The following is an 18,395-nucleotide window of genomic DNA, read 5'->3' as shown; positions in this document are numbered from 1 at the left end:
GAAGATGAGGAAAAGGCAGAATAAGAGCTAAGAAAATACCAAAGACAAATCCTGTGAATCCTTAGTGATTATTATATGATGAGAGACAGGAAAAAATTGGAAGTAAATAATTCTGTGAGCAGTCGCAACACTTTTCCTGCCTTTACCTATCAGTTTTCATTCTATTAATAGGCTGTATCTGAAGACAGTAAAAACCACTCACCCTTTTGTAGGTGTTAATAATCATTGCCTTTCATTGGAATTAAATTTTAAAAGATATTTTGAAAATATTAAAATATTTTATGATTATTTTTCAACTTAATAGGTACCCCAGCGTAAGAAAGATTTTATGTAAATAAAATCTTTTTATTTTTAAAAAATCTTCTTAATTTTGCTGACCCATTGTTATTTATTAAAACCTAACATGTTCATAGTACTTGGGCATTCTAAAACTATGGTGATGCTTTTATTTAAAGGACTTAAAATTAGATAATATTCACCTTGCACATTTTATGTTACGTATCTATTACATTAAATATGTATATTATTACCACAAATCCTTCATTATACAGTAAAATACACATAGATGATAAGTTTATGTTATTTATAAATTAAGCAAAGAACCCATATTAACAGATATTTATACTGGGTGGAGAGTATTGTATTTCTGTACAACATAAACTCCTCTTTCCTAGAGTAATAGGTGGAAAAGTTTTCTTTAATCGTATAAATTGTCAGATGACTTCCCCTTTCTATTTTGATTGCTTATTTGCCTTGTCTGTTTACTACAGTTTTGTTTTCACTTTTCTAGATTATCAGTACCACTTAATATACTAACTTGTTTCTTCACTGAGAAAAGTAAAGTGTGGCCCCATATTCAGTTCAACAAATAATTCTGTACCTACTATGTGGAAAGCAGTATACAGGGATTCTCTTTATGACATTATGTTTGTGCATAATGTTACTTTGGTTCCAACTGATGTTAAAAATAATGGAAATACTCATCACCACTTTTCTCTTAATATTTCATAGCACTCATGCCTGAATTTCTGTTGTTCTTAGCAGAGTATTAACATATGTAAAACATTCTGCTCCTTAATAAAAGTAATTTTCATCAGCTCTGAAGAACAGAATTCAAAGTGTGTTTTTCCTAGGTGATTCTTACATCATGACAATGCACTAGTTTGATGTCTGTGAAACTAGTTTGTTAAAAATAGTCTGTATTTGTAGTTCATCCTTAAGTCTTTTTTAAGTAAGATTTTATTTTTATACTATGCAAATGAGTTTGTTTTAGATGTGAATAAGTGAGATGAATATAAGCATTTATTAATGTCATAATGTAAACAGAAACATCTCTGAAAAGAAAACATATGTCAAAACATGGCCTTAGCTTGTGGCTTTAATCAATACATAACACTTTTATCATCTGATAAAAATTGAAGACCTCAAAGTTAATGTTTCTCCTCTTTCACTACCTCCCTAAGTTTTTCCCCTGTGCAGACCTAACCTGCTGTTGATAGCTACAGTCAACCATTATGATGAGATTCTTTATTTATAAAATGCTTAAATGATCTTGTAACAACTGTAGTTGAGACTGTAGTGTTCTTTTCTGAAACCATATTCATCTAATTTATTTAATTATTCTATTATGATTGAACATTACTTAAGAAATAGATGTTTACATGGGACTTTCATGAGTACAGTTGATGTGATGCTACATGCAGTTTAGAACTAAAAGTGATATGTGAATGTCATTCAAAGGTTTTTTACTATAATTATAATATTACCCCATAGTTTATTGTGTTTTGTTTTCTTATGAGATTCTAATGATTAGAATCCCTTCATTTGAAAATATTTTCAGTAGCTAATTGTTATAAAGTGTGGAATTCTAGGTCTCCAGAATAGGATAGACACTTTTTTAGCAATACCTAAACATTAATGAAATGTTAAGTATTCTTGACTTAACATTATTGCAACAAAGTGTGTAGGCTGTGGAATCAGGCACAGGCACACCTGTGTTTTGAGTCCAGCTCTATAACTCAATAGCTACATAACCTCTGATAGGTTAGTTAACTACTCTTATTTTTTGTCTACTAAGGAAATATAGTAGTACTTGCTTATTAATAGTTGCTGAAGAAATTCAGTAAAATGATGATGATGATGATGATGATGACAGCTGCAGCAGCAGATCCACTTCTGTATCCTTACCATGTGCCAGACACTCATCTAAAGCAAATGTTTTGTAATCATTAGATTCTTATAGTCATCTTGTGCATTTGATGCTGTTATATCTGACTTTAAATACCAGCAAATAGCACCAACAAGAACAACTTCCACCAAGTCAATATGTTCCTTACTACATCTGGTGACAATAAGAATGCACTGAAAATATTACCATTTTCTTTTGAAATTTAAATTTATGTTGTGATTTGAGGGTTATGTTTAAAGGTTTAAAAACTGTTTGGCTTACTTAATTTTTTATCCTTGCTTTCTTGATATTTTGTTATTTTAATTAAAACTCAATCAGGATAATCATCTATTGTTAAGAATTATACCACTTTCAGAGTGAATAATGGATACCAAAATATACTTGGGTTAGGGGAGGAAGAAGTTTTAATGATCTGTAGCACAGGTAGGGTTAATATAGCTTACAACAGTTAAATGCACATTTCAAAATAACTAGGAGAGAAGAGTTTGGAAGTTCCTAATGCATAGAAGTGATAATATTTGAGGATATGAAACTTCTGTTTACCCTGATTTGATCATTATACATCATATACATGTACTCAATTATAACATTTTACCCTATACCAAAGTACAAATATTATGTCAATTAAAAAACAACCATATACAACTCTAGACAAAATACTTTATTATTATTATTCAAAGATTAAGCAGTACTGAAATATGGAAGTAGATGTGCAGAAAATTGAGTTACTGACACTCTCATTGGCTACTAGAATTTATCCAGGGCTTTCTTTACCCTCTGTGCTTTTGGTGGTGGTGCTTTTAAAAAGATTCATCAGGAAACTCTTACCGCCAGCCAGTTATGGACCAACCTTTGAGAACTGGTCCCCTTATACACATACACAATTCACTCTGTTCATAATTTGGATGAAGTACAAGAAATTCCATCTTCCCGCCTTGATACATATTTTGCCTTTGCTATATTAAAGAACAATTTTTCTTTATTATATTGATGAAACAAATCTTTCCAGGTAGTATTTTTGGAAATATTTTAAAAGGCATTTTGAAGGGCAGTTTAGCATCATCATCATCACCATCACCACCACCATAAAATAAGTTTTACTGTTAAAGCAATAATTCCACTCCTACTGATCTATTAAAAGTCTTTAAGGACTGAACAAAAATAGATTTGTAAGAAAAATTATTGTGACCTTGTTGCTAGTGTTACCACTGGAAACAAACTAAATTTTGTCAATGGACACTTGATTAAATTTTATCTGTACAATGGAATGCTATATAGCCATCTAAAGGAAAAATAAGAAAACTTCATAGGAATATTGCCAAGATATGTTATAAAGTGGCAAAAAACTAAGTGGCAAAACAGTGTTATTTGGTGCTATATATACATTTTATATGGGCAATGTAGGGCTTATATTAAATATAAAATTAATGAGTATGAAGTGAGGTTTGTATTATAGTTAAATGAAATGAGATATGTGATAATGATTAGCATCATGCTTCCCTAATGATAGAAATAAATATATTTTGTCAAGTTGAAGAAGGAAAAATAGGGGTATTTTTACTTATTTTACATGTTTTATATTGTCTAGATTTTTTCCTACAAAAAAAAGTTTTATAATTAGAAAACCATTTGCTTTTTGGTAAAACAGCTGGAAAAATGTATTCATGCCAAAGTATCAATTAACACCACAAAATGATATTTTTCTTTTGATTCAAGATACTGAAAAATTTCTAATAATGAACACAATGGTTAACTCAGGTAGTCTTTTGAACAAAGGGGATCTTCCTAATGTCCATAAAAGCGGTTTTGGAGATTTGGTTTATTTGTTCTCACCTTTACATATTCACCCATACTTTTAATTGTATCTCTTCATATTCTCAGTGTGTGTGTGTGTGTGTACGCGCACTTATTTAGGGAAATATACATATGTATTATTTAAGCATTTAAGTGGTTTTCTTTCAAGAATGGCTGGAAACTTTAAGGAGGCAAGGCAAAGAATAACTAATTAATTATTGCTTAATTATGTAGACAAAGTGAAACTTTCCTTTCCCTTTTTTTTCCTTCACCCCAATCTTAGCAGATAGTTTAAAAAAGATATTCCAGTGACAATACCACATTTAGTACTAAATATTTATCTCTTTAGACTGATTATTAGAAGGACACCAGAGGAAAACTTTGCTTATACTAGATTATTTGTTTTAGCAAAATTTATTCTCAACTATTTCTTATGGATTCTATGAAGTATAGCAGAATTTCAGAGTAATTATATATCTTTATAATGCAGGTGTTAGATTTCGTTTATGTTTCTTAAAATTGTGGAAATGGTGCCCATTTGAAAACTTGTGAATGTCATTTTTTTATAATTACAGACTTAGAAACATTGGTTAAATTTGTTGATTGCATGGAAATTTGACTAAATTGATTCTTTCTAAAATCAGTATGAGATTAATATGAAATACATGGGCTAATTGACAACTAGACAATACTTTTCTTGTGGTAAATTTGAAGCTGTGCTGCAATTTTATTTAGGAAGATGGCTTTTTTTCTTTAGTTGTAATGCTTTAATGATTTGAATCCCTAATTGTACATAAGCAGTATTGTCTGCAATAAGCTCATTATGGTTTGAGAGAATATTTGTTTAATTTAGTTTAAAAGTATAAGATATGGAATCAAGACTTATGGGCTTCAAATTCTGGCTTTATGACTTCCTAGCTTTCTGATCTTGAACAAGTTATCCTCTTTTTTCTTGGTTTTGGCATCCATAAAATAGATATAAGTAGTAGGTGGTAGAACTCCGTTTCATATGGTTGTTACAAAGTTGTAAGAATTAAATGAATTAAGATGTATAAAGAATCTGTGTGTATAGTTGGTGTTTAGTAAGTATAGCTGCTGCTATTTATCATTTTGGTTATCTAGTATAGAGTAAATGCTGTAGGTGTGTGTGTGTTGTAAAATTAGTTGTTTGTGCATTGTGGTCTAAAAGAAAGTATTATTGAGTTACAGACAGCCTAAAATATCATTTATAATTTCTACTTTTCTGAGGTGTGAAAATGATTTTTATAACACTAGTAAGTTTTGATTATTCATTTCTTGTTTGTATTACAGTTACAAATTATAATACTGTGGTAGAAACAAATTCAGATTCAGATGATGAGGACAAACTCCATATTGTGGAAGAAGAAAGTGTTACAGATGCAGCCGATTGTGAAGGAGGTGTGCCAGAAGATGACCTGCCAACAGACCAGACAGTATTACCAGGGAGCAGTGAAAGAGAAGGGAGTGCTAAGAGCTGCTGGGAAGATGATGGTGAGCCAAACTTTCTACAGTATTCTATTAGCCTGTATTCTACTTTATTTTTAAAAGTATATATTAACCAAAAGATAAATTGGATAAAAAGGTTCAGATGAACAGAAAACTTTCTTGTATATCTAACAATATTGAGTGTTTTGCTTGTTTAAAACAGAATAATAAAGTTGTTTTGGCCATATTTACAATGACACAATATATTGAATTTAGTAAATTTTTCTAACTATAATCAAGCTTGTTGATATAATTGAACCTACCTTTAATTTCACATTGTGACCTCCCCCCATGAAGAATATACATAGAAACATTAGTTTATTTGGTATAGTAAAAATTATAAAAAAATATACCAAAAAATCCCAAACAGATAAATCATGGAAGTATTTTTAGCATTTGTAAGCCTTTCTACATACACAAATATTAGAATCCTATAAGCAAGTTGGGTCTTTTTTTTCTTGGTTTAATTTTTTCACTAAAGGAAAATTTTTACTTAGGTAAAGCATGGTTTAGTGAAAGGAGAAATGAAAGTAAGGAGACCCTCTGCTTATTGCCTTTTTAAACATTGAATGTTTAATCTTCTACTTCATCTATCAAAAGGAGAAATTGGACTTTAGTCTTTTATTCTAGCTCTAATAGTCCTCATTTCTACTTTTCCTGGTAAACTAGTTCAGTTATTTAGCCTGATTGCCAAGATTTAAGCATTAGTGTTATTTTTAAAAGGAAGTAGAAATGGTAGGTATTGTGAATTAAGATATTGAGAATCAGAAAAAAGGGCATCATTAAAGTAAATTATAAGAGGTCAAATCTACGGTCAGTAAAAGAAGAAGCTGCCTAGTAAGAGTCAAGTTTAAGGAGGTCATCGAGATAGGATATCAAAAGTAAGCTAAAAAAAATCTAGGGAAAGAGGTCAATATGCAGGTCAGAGAATCTGGATAATGAAATAAAGAAGCTTAGAAAAAAGTCCAAATAGGAGGCACAGGGTAGCAGAAATTAAGATTTCTACAGCATGGCAAATCTTACAGCATTAAGGAGAAACATCTGAATCAGAAAGGGTAGAAGTCCTAGAGAAAATACTAACGCATCTTAAAACCAGGAGCTGGCCTGCAATGGAGATGGACACTTTTAAATTCTGTTCCCTAAAAATACACTTGCCTAAGAAAAATGCTCAACTTAAATTTTGAAAACATTTTATAATAATTTTAATTTGGGGGTTACTAGGAGCACTTGGCCACTGATCCACCTATTTTGTATTTTATTTATTTAGATACAGGGTCTCACTGAGTTGCTTAGCCCCTTGCTTTTGCTGAGGCTGGCTTTGAAGTCTTCATCCTCCTGCCTCAGCCTCCCAAGTCACTGGCATTATAGGAGTGTGCCACCTCACCAAGCCTGAGGAATTTTTGAGTAAAACAGTGCTGGTCTTGATTTCTAAAGACCTAAAAGAGGTTAATTAGACAAAAGGAGAAAGAACACAAAGGTGCTTCAAGCAGAAGAAGCAACAAGCATGAAGTCACAGGGCTTCAGCAAGGAGTATTCACGGAAAATGAAATCAGAAAAGTAAACAAGGGAAGGAATATAAAGTGCTTGTGTACTAAATCAAGGAATTTGAACTTTATCATGAAAACTATAAGAAGAACAACACTGATATGAAATTTAGAAGTAAGTCTAGAGCAATATGGGATTAAAAAAAACAACCTTCAGGGGGTAGTGAGCCTAAGGCCAGTGCGCACCTTCAATAAAGATGCATTAGTATTTCAGGAAGAGGTAGTAGTTCCTGAACCAAATCCAGGACCTCTGAAATGGAAATAGAAGGGAGGTATTTTAAAAAATGTAGGAGGTAGAATTGGTTGATTCTATATAGAAAGTATTATAGGGAAAAGATTGATTTAAGTCCTAGGTTTCTGGAAAGCAGAAACCAGAGAAATCAACTTGCTTACTTACTGTGATGGCCAGATAATGGTAGAGCAATTAGTTAAACTTTAATATTAAATTCAAAACATTTTCAGCAGGTGTTCCTTATATTTCCTATCTGTGGGTCCAAATCTGTGTACTTGATCCAAAGTCTTAATATGGAAGCTAGAAGAAAATTATCTGTCTGGAAAGAAGGAAATACAGAGAATGACATAGATTAAGGGATAAAGAAAGATGAACAAAAATCAGTGAAGAGGTTCTGTTTCTTAAAATATGTTGGGATAGATTTTTTGGAGTAACTCTCCCACTGAAAACAACTAATGATGCTTTATTTTAAAGAATAAAAAATAAATAAATCCTAATGGTTTAAAGAGCTAAGTAGCTAATAGGACATTAATATATAAAAAACTTAAGGGAAGATAGGAACCTACAGATGTAAGTAGAGCAGATCATAGAAGACTTTTTTTTGTTTTTATCCTTGAGCAGATTGCTAAACCAGGATTATATAAGATATAGTTTTTTAAGTCTCTCTGAGGGGGGTAAAAAAACTGAGACCACTAATACCAGCTCTTCCCCTAGTATGCATGTTAGTTAATTTCCCATTTTTGTGACAAAATATCTGAGGCAAATCAATTTAAAGAATAAAAAAGATTTATTTCAGCTTACAGTTTCTAAGATTTACTTTCTGGTTCCTTGGCTCCTTTGTTTCTGGGCCTGTGGCAAGGCAAAACATAACAGTGTGTGATGGAGCCAAGGTACTCATCTCCTGGCAGTCAGAAAGCAGAGAGGGGAGGGGCCAGGATACCCTCTTCAAGGACATATCCCCAGTGATCTGCTTCCTCCAACTAGGCCCCACCTCCTAAAGCTTTCACTACCTCTTAATATTGCTACCAGTTGGCCACATGAACTTTTGGGGGACATTTCAGATCTAAACTAAAGCAGGATGGATTATATCTTGAATATAAGAATGAACTAAAAGCAAACCATCTGCCATCCCTTCCATCTTCAAAAGTCAGCCAAATTGCCTTAGCTGGGTATTGGGAAGTTAAAGATTGTCTCTGAGAAGTAGGAACCACAAGTTGTCTTGTATTGTTGAATGCCCAGTTCACATTGCTAAAAAACCTAATAAATCTCAAGCCATATTTGAAATTAAAGTGCAACTGTTGCAAATACTCATAGGCACTAAGCAGAAGGGAACATAAGTCTTTTGGAGAAATATATCTTTACCCTAGCACTACAGAAGTCTCAAATAATTTGGCAAGCAGATGGCAACATGAGTGAAAGATAATAAACAAGAGGAACTTATCTATAAAAATTTTAATTACTAGAGTTGTTATGATTCAGATTATAAATGAATGTTCTATCATGTTTAAAGAAAAAGACAACCTTGAAATTAGCTTCTGTAATACCATTTTATAATAAAACTAGATGAGAATAACCTAATGGAATTCATAAAACTGAAAACAGAGTAATAAGTATTCAAAATTCAGAGGATGAATTTATCAGCAAGATAAATAGTTAAAGAAGTTAGAAATTGGAAAGTAGGAAAAAATTCACAAAGTGAAACATAGATAGTCATAAAAAATATGAAAACAGGTTAAGAGACATGAAAGTCCAATATATATCTTAATTCCAGGTGAATATAGAAGAGGGTAGCAATAACATCTGAAGAAATAGTGGCTAAGTTTTTTTCAGAATTGTTGAAGTACACCAGACTAAAGAGCCCCAAAATATCAAGGGGGTAAATAGGAAAGTGGTATGAACAAGATGGCAGAATAGAAGGTTCCATTCCTCATTCCTCCACAGAACATCAATTTTGGCAACTACTTACAAGAATACCTCTTCACAGTGGAGCTTTAGAGTCTTGTTAAAAAAATCCAGCATCTTGGAGCAGCAAAAAATATATCAGGAATAGATACCTTGAAGAGATTAAGAAGAGCAGTTTCACATTTACCTACATCACACCTCCCCAGAAGTGGCACAGCTCAGTTACAAAGAGGGGCCCATTGGCCAGAGATTTCTCCCTCAGGGAAAAAAGAGATCAAAGTGAGTACTAGGTTAACCCAGGACACTGAGAGGATCAGCATGACAAAGTTTGGTATAGCTAGAAACAGGGAGAAGGGGAAAGAGTACATACCAACCAGCATGTGTTGCTCAGCCAGCTCAGATCTTGCTAACCTGTTAGTGGACTCCACCAAGGGACTCACTTATTGACTTCACAGAAAAATTCACCTCTGAACATCCCCAACCAGCTATGTTTGCCCCAACACCCTGCATGCATTTCATGGGCTACACCACATGTATTTCTATATTTGACCAGCTCTGAGCTCCCACAAACAAACAGGGATCTAAAAAAGCAGGAATAGATCTTAGCAGCCAGCTCAATTCTGCTGATTTTTGGAGAAGGCCCACAACCCTGACTCCTTTAGGGCATTGCCTTATGGAAAATCAGTGGCACACTTTTCAGCACCAGATCTGGCTTTGCAGGATCAAAAAAAAAAAAAAAGACACACAATCTTAAGAGGGAATAGAGTACAACTTGTGTAACCACAGAAAAGTTCTGAGAGACCTCCAACAATTTCTAACCAGATTCCTTGGTTAAGGTCTTTATTATGGTCTGAATGTTTATGTCCCCTCTAAAAAATTATGTCAAAACTTAATCCTCAATGTAACAGTATTAAGAGGGGGCTCTCTAAAAGATGATTAATCATGAGAGCAGAGCCTTCATGAATGGGACTACAGCTCTTCCATAGGGAATCAAAGAAAGTAACACTTTTTTCTTTCCATCCCTTTTATTTTATGAGGGTATAACATTTATCCCCTCTGGAGGATGTAGCAAAAAGATGTCACCTTGTAAGCAGAAACTGTGTCCTCACAAGACACCAAACTTGCTGGCATAAGTTCACAGAAGACTTTCCAAGCTCTAAAACTGAGAAATAAATTTCTTCCCTTTAAAAATATCCAGTATCACTTGAGAACGTTATATTAAATGAAATAAGCAAACTCAGAAAGTCAGGGTTGTATGTTTTCTCTTATATGTGGAAGTTAGAGAGGAAAAAGGAAAAGAAAGGGAGGGGGTGGGTCTTATTAAAACAAAGAGAGATCAGGAAACCAAGTAGAAGAAAAGGATCAGGTGGGAAGGGGAATGAAAATGACCAAATTATACTGTTACATTTCGTACATTTATGAATACGTAACAATGAATCCCACCATTGTGTATAACTACAATGCACCAATAAAAAATGTAGAGAAAAGATAAAAAAGTTATACACTCTCAGATACGTTGTTATATCAACAAGAACAAATTAGGACAAACTTTGTCTCTAAAACTCATTAAAAACTGAAGAAAGTGATTTTTTTTCTTTAAATACCAAGACAGAAATGGAAACAACCTAGAAATATTAAGACCCAAAGAAAAATGACATCATCAAAGGAACAAAAAGAAGCCTCAGTTACTAACACCAAAGAAATGACAACCTATAAATTACCTGACAAAGGATTCAAAATGATCATCTTATAGAAGTCAGTGAGCTCCATGACTAAATGAAATCAGGAAACAGTACATGAACAAAACTAGAAGTTCCACAAAAACAAAAAACAATAACAACAAAAAAACTGAAACCATTTAAAAAATCTAGAGCTAAAGAATTTATAGTTTATGAAGTGCAAAATTCAACAGAGGACTTCCATAGTAACCTTAATTAAGCAAAAAGGAAGAATTAGTAAACTTGAAGATGTACCATTTGACATTTTTCATTCAAAGGAGGAAAAAAGAGTTAAGAAAGCCTACAGGACGTCTGGGACACCATTAGGTGAACCATATGCCTGTTACAGGAATTCTAGAGGGATCAGAGAAAAAGGGTAGAAGACTTATCTAAAAAATAATGACAGAAATCTCCCCAAATTTGGAAAGGGAAATGAATATTGAGATCCAAAATGACAATGTTCAGAAGGATTGGTCAGGTATTGTGTAGAACAGTCTTCAATTTGTATTTGTCTGATTATTTTCTCATGATTAGTCTGAGGTTAAATAACACAGTATTTATATATTCTTATCACTTTGTGTCAGGAGTATTCAGATAACAACATTGACATTACTGTGATTTTTAATCTAATATAAGAAGAACTTTTAGGAGGCTCATCAGCAAAGTGAATAATGAAGAGATTGTAGTAGAAATGAGGCTAGAGAGGTAATGAAATGCCAGGATATCTAAAGGTCTTATAAGCTGTTCAAAACCCTTCTACATCAGAAGAATTTGAATAAAATGATATGATGAGATTTTTATTTTAGAAGTATAATTGACTGCTCTGTTGAGAACAAACTAGAAGGAAGGGTAGAAGCAGGAAGACTATCAAGACTTTTGTTAATCTAGGGTGGTAGCTTGGACCAGGATAGAGGCAGTAAAGACAGTAAGAAGATGTTAACTTCTGGTTATATTTTAAAAATAGAGTTAATGGGATTTTTGGTGCATCATATCTAGATTGAGAGAAAAACAAAAGCTTAAGATGATTCCATGACAATTGAGTTTGGAGGGGGTCTAATAATGATGAGACACTTATTAATTTTAGTATCATTCCCACTTGTATCTGTTTTCCTATTTTGATTATGTCATTTAGCATGCCTGTTTCCATCTTGTCATCAAGAAATTTTATGAGTAGAACCTGTCACATGGAAAAATGAGAATTCATACCCCATTTGAATCAAATGTATGATATGTCAAGATCATTGTATTGTCTGAGCAACTAATAAAAAATTGAAAAAAAAGAAATTTTATGAGTAGAACCAAGGACAGAACTAAAGGCAGCATAAACTTTCTTCCATACACTAATTTTTAAATAAATTTATTAAAATATTCTGTGATCTGTGTCTTCAAAAATAAATATGGGAGATCTTGTCAGATACCCAGATATACTAGAGCTGCCAATTTTTTCCAGCCATTACTTTTATGGTGTCTAAAATGGATGAGAGACCAGTTTATGACTTTTTTTTTTCTTTTAATAAACCTATTCTAGATGCTGGTGATCAACTCTTGTTTGGGATTGGTCTTGTTTTGATGCATAGATATACACAAACAATACCTTTATAATCTATTCTAGAAAACATTCTCAGCATGGAAGTTAACATTTCTGATCTATAGTTTACAAAAGGATGTCCGAGGTAGAATATGCAAATTGAATGACATTTGCTCATCTCTCCTAGTTTCCACTATTTCTCAAAGATCATAACCAGATTAGTATTTATTTTCAAAGACTTCTATTTTCTCAAATATATCAGACAGGAGATCAAGTGTTTTTGCACAGTGGCTTATGATCCTGGGTTTTGGTTCTATCTTTTGCTCTTTGAACTTAATACTTTTTAAGAGATCAAAACTAATTCTTGTAGTTCCTAGTTGCCTTTGAATTTGAGTCCAAATTCTATTCTTGCATGACAAATAATGCCATTAGTAATGTCTTTCTAAGTTTGGTTTTGCATTACTCTCCTTGTTCATACCCTTTTACTCTTCTAAACCTTTGCATATTCTATTCCCTCAGCCTCACTTACCCTTCTCTTCCTTTTCTGTTATCTCCTCTATAAGCTAGACATAGTGAATACTTCAAACTAATCAATGTACATAGCTTTTTCCATGATTAGTTGATTATGAATAATTCTCTTCTATTAAATAAATTCTATAGGTTAGGGATTTTATCTTATTGATACTTGTATTTTTTACCCCTAATTCGTGATATACATTAGATGCTGAAAAAAATCTCCTACAAATGAGTTCATAAAGACATTTTCTTTTTACTGAGAAGAATCTTTCTAATTTGATACCATCCCACTTATTGATTCTTGATTTTACATCTTGCGCTTTACTTAATCCAACATGATGACCATTTGGACCTACTTTTTCTTCTGTTAGGTACAGGGTCTCTGATCTAATTTCTGATCCTTGATCTGCCTTGAGTTGAGTTTTGTGAAGGGTGAGAGATAGGGTTTTAATTTCATTTTGCTACATATGGATTTCCAGTTTCCCCAGCACCATTTTTTGAAGAGGGTTTCTTTTCTCTAATGTATTTCTTGGCACCTTTGTCTAGTGTGAGGTAACTGGATTTATGTGGGTTTGTCTCTGTGTCTTCTATTTTGTACTATTGGTCTACATGTTTATTTTGACACCAATACCATGCCATTTTTGTTACTATGGCTCTGTGGTATAGTTTGAGATCTGATATTATGATGCCTCCTGCTTCACTTTTCTTGCTATGGATTGCTTTAGCTATTTTAGGCCTCTTATTTTTCCAAATGAATTTCATGATTTCTTTTTCTATTTCTATGAAGAATGTTATTGGGATTTTAATAGGAATCGTATTAAATCTGTACAACAGTTTTGGTAGTATGGCCAGAAATGGCCAATCTAAAAGCATGGGAGATCTTTCTATCTTCTAAGGTCTTCTTCAATTTCTTTCTTTAATGTCTTGTAGTTTTCATTGTAGAGGTCTTTCACCTATTTTGTTAGATTGATTCCCAAGTATTTTATCTTTTTTGAGGATGTTTTGAATGGGAGTAGTTTTCCTAATTTCTCTTTCAGTGAATTATCACTTATGTATAGAAATGTGTTTGATTTATGAGCATTAGTTTTATATCCTGCTACTTTTCTGAATTCATTTATCAGTTCTAGAAGTTTTCTAGTGGATTTTTTTAGATATTCTAAGTGTAGAATCATGTCATTGGCAAATAGGGATAGTATGAGTTCTTCTTTTCCTATGCATAGCCCTTTAATTTCTTTTGTCTGTCTGACTGGTCTGGCTAGAGTTTCAAGGACTGTGTTGAATAGAAGTAGTGAAAGAGGGCATCCCTGTCTTGTTTCAATTTTTAAAGGGAATGCTTTCAATTTTTGTCCATTTAGAAGGATGTTCTTTTTTAAAAAATTTCAGCAATTATACTATCAATTTCAAGAATATTTTCCCTTTCTTGCTTCCTTTCATTGCTTTTCTTTGCATTTTGAGAGCTTTAGTTCACTTTTATTTTTTATCTACCTGACACTGGTCATTATATTGTCTAAATTTCTATATTCATCTTTGGTTATATGACATTCTTTTTGTCCTTTGTAAATATACTTTTAAAATATGTGCTACCTAAAAGCTTCCTCTGTACAACACTTTTCTTTCTTTTTTAGATTATATATCTCTTATAGATCAGACAGGGTGCTAGAGAAGGCAACAACCCGAAAACCTCAGCAGGTGTACACATATGCAGAAACAAGCCACAAGAAAAACCTACTTTTCTCTAGCCAAAAGACCAGGAAGGAGGCAGCCTTCTAAGACAAAAAAGTTTAGACAATAATTGCTCTACTAGAGCTAAATACCACAGAAAAACCCTGCAGCTTTTCTTCTCCTCCCCACCAGTAAAGGCTGAGTAGGAAGCCTTATACTTCCATCTTCACTGAAATGAGGATCACCACACACACACACACACACACACACACACACACACACACACATTGGTATGGACAAGACCATTTAAAGAGCTGGAACTTTCATCTCCACCAAATGGTAACAACCACATCCCTTTCTCCTTCAGTGTCAATGGAGACACATAAGAAGCTTAGACTTCCATTTCACTTTTTCCTTGTGGTAATAGTGGTAATAAGAAATCTCCTCTCTTCCCTGCTGAGCAAGTGTTAGAGCATACTGGTGGAGAGTTAAGGCATTCAGAACTACACAGAGATAATGGAGTAGCCTTTCATCCATGGTGTCAACGAAAGCCACTTAGGAAGCAGTAATGAGGGCCTTGCAGCTGGGCTAAAAGTCTGGTGAGAAGCCTGAACTCTAACCTCTCTCTTGGAGTAATGAGCAGCTTCTTCCCAGGCAGGGGACCAGAAGCTAATAGAGGATCCTAGACTTCTACTACCACTTGGTACTAGTGGAAACACACCTTCATTTTCCACTGGAATGGTGTCATGGGAGAAATCCTGACCAGAAGACTGTCTTCTGGAGTGCCTCCATCTGTTTTAATAATAATTAAAATGTCCCATGTTTGACTCAAAATTACTTTTCATTCCACAAACTAGGAAATTCCAACTTGAATTAAAAAAGACAGTGAACCAGCACCACAGTGACACTGATGTTAGAATTACCTGACAAGGATTTTAAAGCAACTATGGTAAAAATATTTCAACAAGCACTTCTGAACATGGCTTGAAACTGAAACAGACAGGTTTAGCAAAGAAATAGAAAATATAAAGAAGCACCAAATGGAGATTTTATAACTAAAAAAATATAGTAACTAAATAAAAGAAAAACTTTAGTCTATAGACTCAGTAGCAGAATGAAAGAATCAATGAAGTTGGAGTTAGAATGATAGAATTTACCTAATCTGAACAACATAGAAAATACACTGAGAAAAAATGGACAGAATCTAAAATCTGTTCAGATCTAAAATTAATGACATTAGAATTCCAGAAAGAGGAGAAAATGTTACTGAAAAAAAGTATTCAAAGAAATAGCTAATTATTTCTAAAATTTAATAAAAATCATAAATGTATTCCCCAAACAGCATTAAAGAATCCATGTGAAGACTGAATTTTATAGTCAAACTTCTGAAAAGAGAATACTTAAAGAAATGAAACTAGAGAATGATAAAAGATACTTTTACCTGTAGGCAGATAAAAATTGAATGACATTGATTTTTTATAAAAAAAACTATGGAGACCAGCAGCATATATCGCACACTTCTAAAATATTGAAATAAAAGAATTGTTCATCTAGAATTCTATATCCAGAGAAAATATTCCAAAAGAATTAAGAAATCTTGACATTTTTAGATTAAGAAATACTAACATGGGTTGTCACCAGCAAATCTACCCTAAATTTAGCTTTAAAAAAGACTTTAAAACAGAAAGAAAATGATAGAAGAAAGAATATTAGTATAATGGGAAGGAAGAAATAATGAGACTAAAAATGTGTATACCTTCATAAATACAATGGGTATATACAATAAAATCTCCTCAGGATTGACAATTATGTGATGATTGAAACAAAGATGCTACAAATATGGATAGATAAAATTAATGAAACCAGTATAGTGAGTATTAACAATTTCTAATTTTTTATTGTGTATAAGATACTTTTTAAAGTCATATTTGACCAAATCCTATAGTAAATTTGATACCCAAATCAAAAGATATTTTGAATTGCATATTAATTTCTGCCTTGATACACATACACACACATATTTAACTTTTATAAATAAACTATACTTACATATAGTTTCTAAACCTATGTAAAGTAACAAGGCTAGGCTTTACCTTACTTAATTAATTAAAAAAATAGTAAAAGTTTGTATATATCACACCATGCTTAAAACTATCTTGTCTAGCCAAATGAACAAACCATTATACATAAATTGTAGTTCCTTTGATAAACAATTTTGATTAAAGTAAAATATCAGTGCATTACCCTTGTTAAAAAGTACCCTTTCCCATTATGAGAGTTCAAATATTATTGTGAAAAAGTTCACAGCAAATTTTGTAGCACCACTCATTGATCTAAGACAACCAAAACTTCTTGCCAGAGCACTGATTCAGAGTCTTCAGCAAATTAATTTTAATTCACAAATAAAATTATTCACTCTTATTAATTTACTTTAATTCCTCTTATAAGTTGTCATTAAGTTGCTCTTGATCATGTATTCACCTTAGTTAGATAATGGGACTTCAGATTTCATAAGAAAACTTGTATTTTTAAATTGATTTTGTCTCCTCAAGATGATTCTTTCAGCTGACTTTGAAAGTTTGTTCAGTTTGGATATGCTTGGTCAAACTAACATGATCCTGAAGCAGAAACAGAGAACTTGGGTTACTACAAATGGAGCTTTCTCTGAAAAGCAGCCACTGCTTAATAAAGTTGCACTGTATTTTACCATTACTTTCAAGTTCTGTTCTTTGACAAAACCTGTCTGTTGTATTGTTTTGTTTTCTTTACTTTTTGTGCATTTAATAAATATACTTAGCCAATATGGAATAAAACGGTGTCTTGATCATATTGTAACTTCAAGAAAACATGAATATAAAATTTTTATACTATTGAAAAACAGATAGAAAATTTTGCTGAGAAGCAGAGAAATTGCACGGTTTTCAGAAAGAAGTTTAGAAAGCCAGTTGCTCAATGAAGGGTTTTCTGCCTGCTTACTGGAAAAAGAGCAAAGGAAAATGAAGCAAAGACCTTGTAATGTTGCTGAATTCAAGGAAGTCACAATACTTGTGTCAACTAACTAAAGATTTGTAAGCAAAAGGGGACACAATAAACAAGAAAGTGGTCAGTGATATTCAGCTGTGCTAGAGACCTGATATTCACAGATCTGTAGCATAATGTAAATCAACAGCCTGAATTATATATGAAAATATAATATTCTTTTAAAATGTCATGTAATAAAGATCTATTCTTTAAAAAACTATATTCTTATCTCAATTGAATGTTAATTTATAATTACATTCTTTAAAAGGATTCAATGGAAGAAGCAATTTTATTGTAGATATTAAGCTAGGATGTATTCACCATCAAAAATAAACAACAAAAAAAAAGGATAATTAAGTGCTGAAATGCAGTTGTCTGAAAATACCATCAACATTAAATTTTTATCGTGGGAAAGAAAATATGATTTGACAGTGTTCCAGCATATTTGTATTCATCTTATAAGATCTTGTGGTTCAGCCAAACACTTCAAGCTTATGTCAGTTAAACCTTTTTAAATGCAATATTAACTTTTTAGATAACTGTCTTCAAGACTCCTTATGCTTTCAGTTTAAAAACATCTACAAAATACTAATCTGATAAATGAAATATCATTTAATATATTAGCTATTTCTTAGTATTTTAAAATTGTTGAGTTTTTAAAATGTCCCAATAGCAACTTGAACATCTTTATATGAAGTTTTAATACCCTATAGAAATTTACATATTTATAAAAATGCCAAAGCAATAAAAAGTTGTTATCATAAAAAATTTAAGACTCTGATCT

General features: G+C 32.4%; 1 protein-coding gene across 7 annotated transcripts in view; it reads left to right on the top strand.

The window, feature by feature from the left end:
* Positions 1-18,395, top strand: part of Zeb1 (zinc finger E-box binding homeobox 1) — a 160,100-nt gene that overhangs the window by 97,395 nt on the left and 44,310 nt on the right. For all 7 annotated transcript variants that reach the window (XM_005330809.5, XM_005330808.5, XM_005330807.5 and 4 more), the window contains exon 2: positions 5,294-5,494. In XM_005330809.5, coding sequence (XP_005330866.2) covers positions 5,294-5,494 — 201 coding nt within the window. The remainder of the gene's footprint in view (positions 1-5,293; positions 5,495-18,395) is intronic.

This window comes from Ictidomys tridecemlineatus, chromosome 10 (assembly GCF_052094955.1).
Source record: "Ictidomys tridecemlineatus isolate mIctTri1 chromosome 10, mIctTri1.hap1, whole genome shotgun sequence".
In the NCBI taxonomy this organism is placed as follows: domain Eukaryota; kingdom Metazoa; phylum Chordata; class Mammalia; order Rodentia; family Sciuridae; genus Ictidomys; species Ictidomys tridecemlineatus.
Note: the sequence above shows the minus strand (reverse complement) of the source record. Positions and strands in the feature narration are given on the sequence as shown.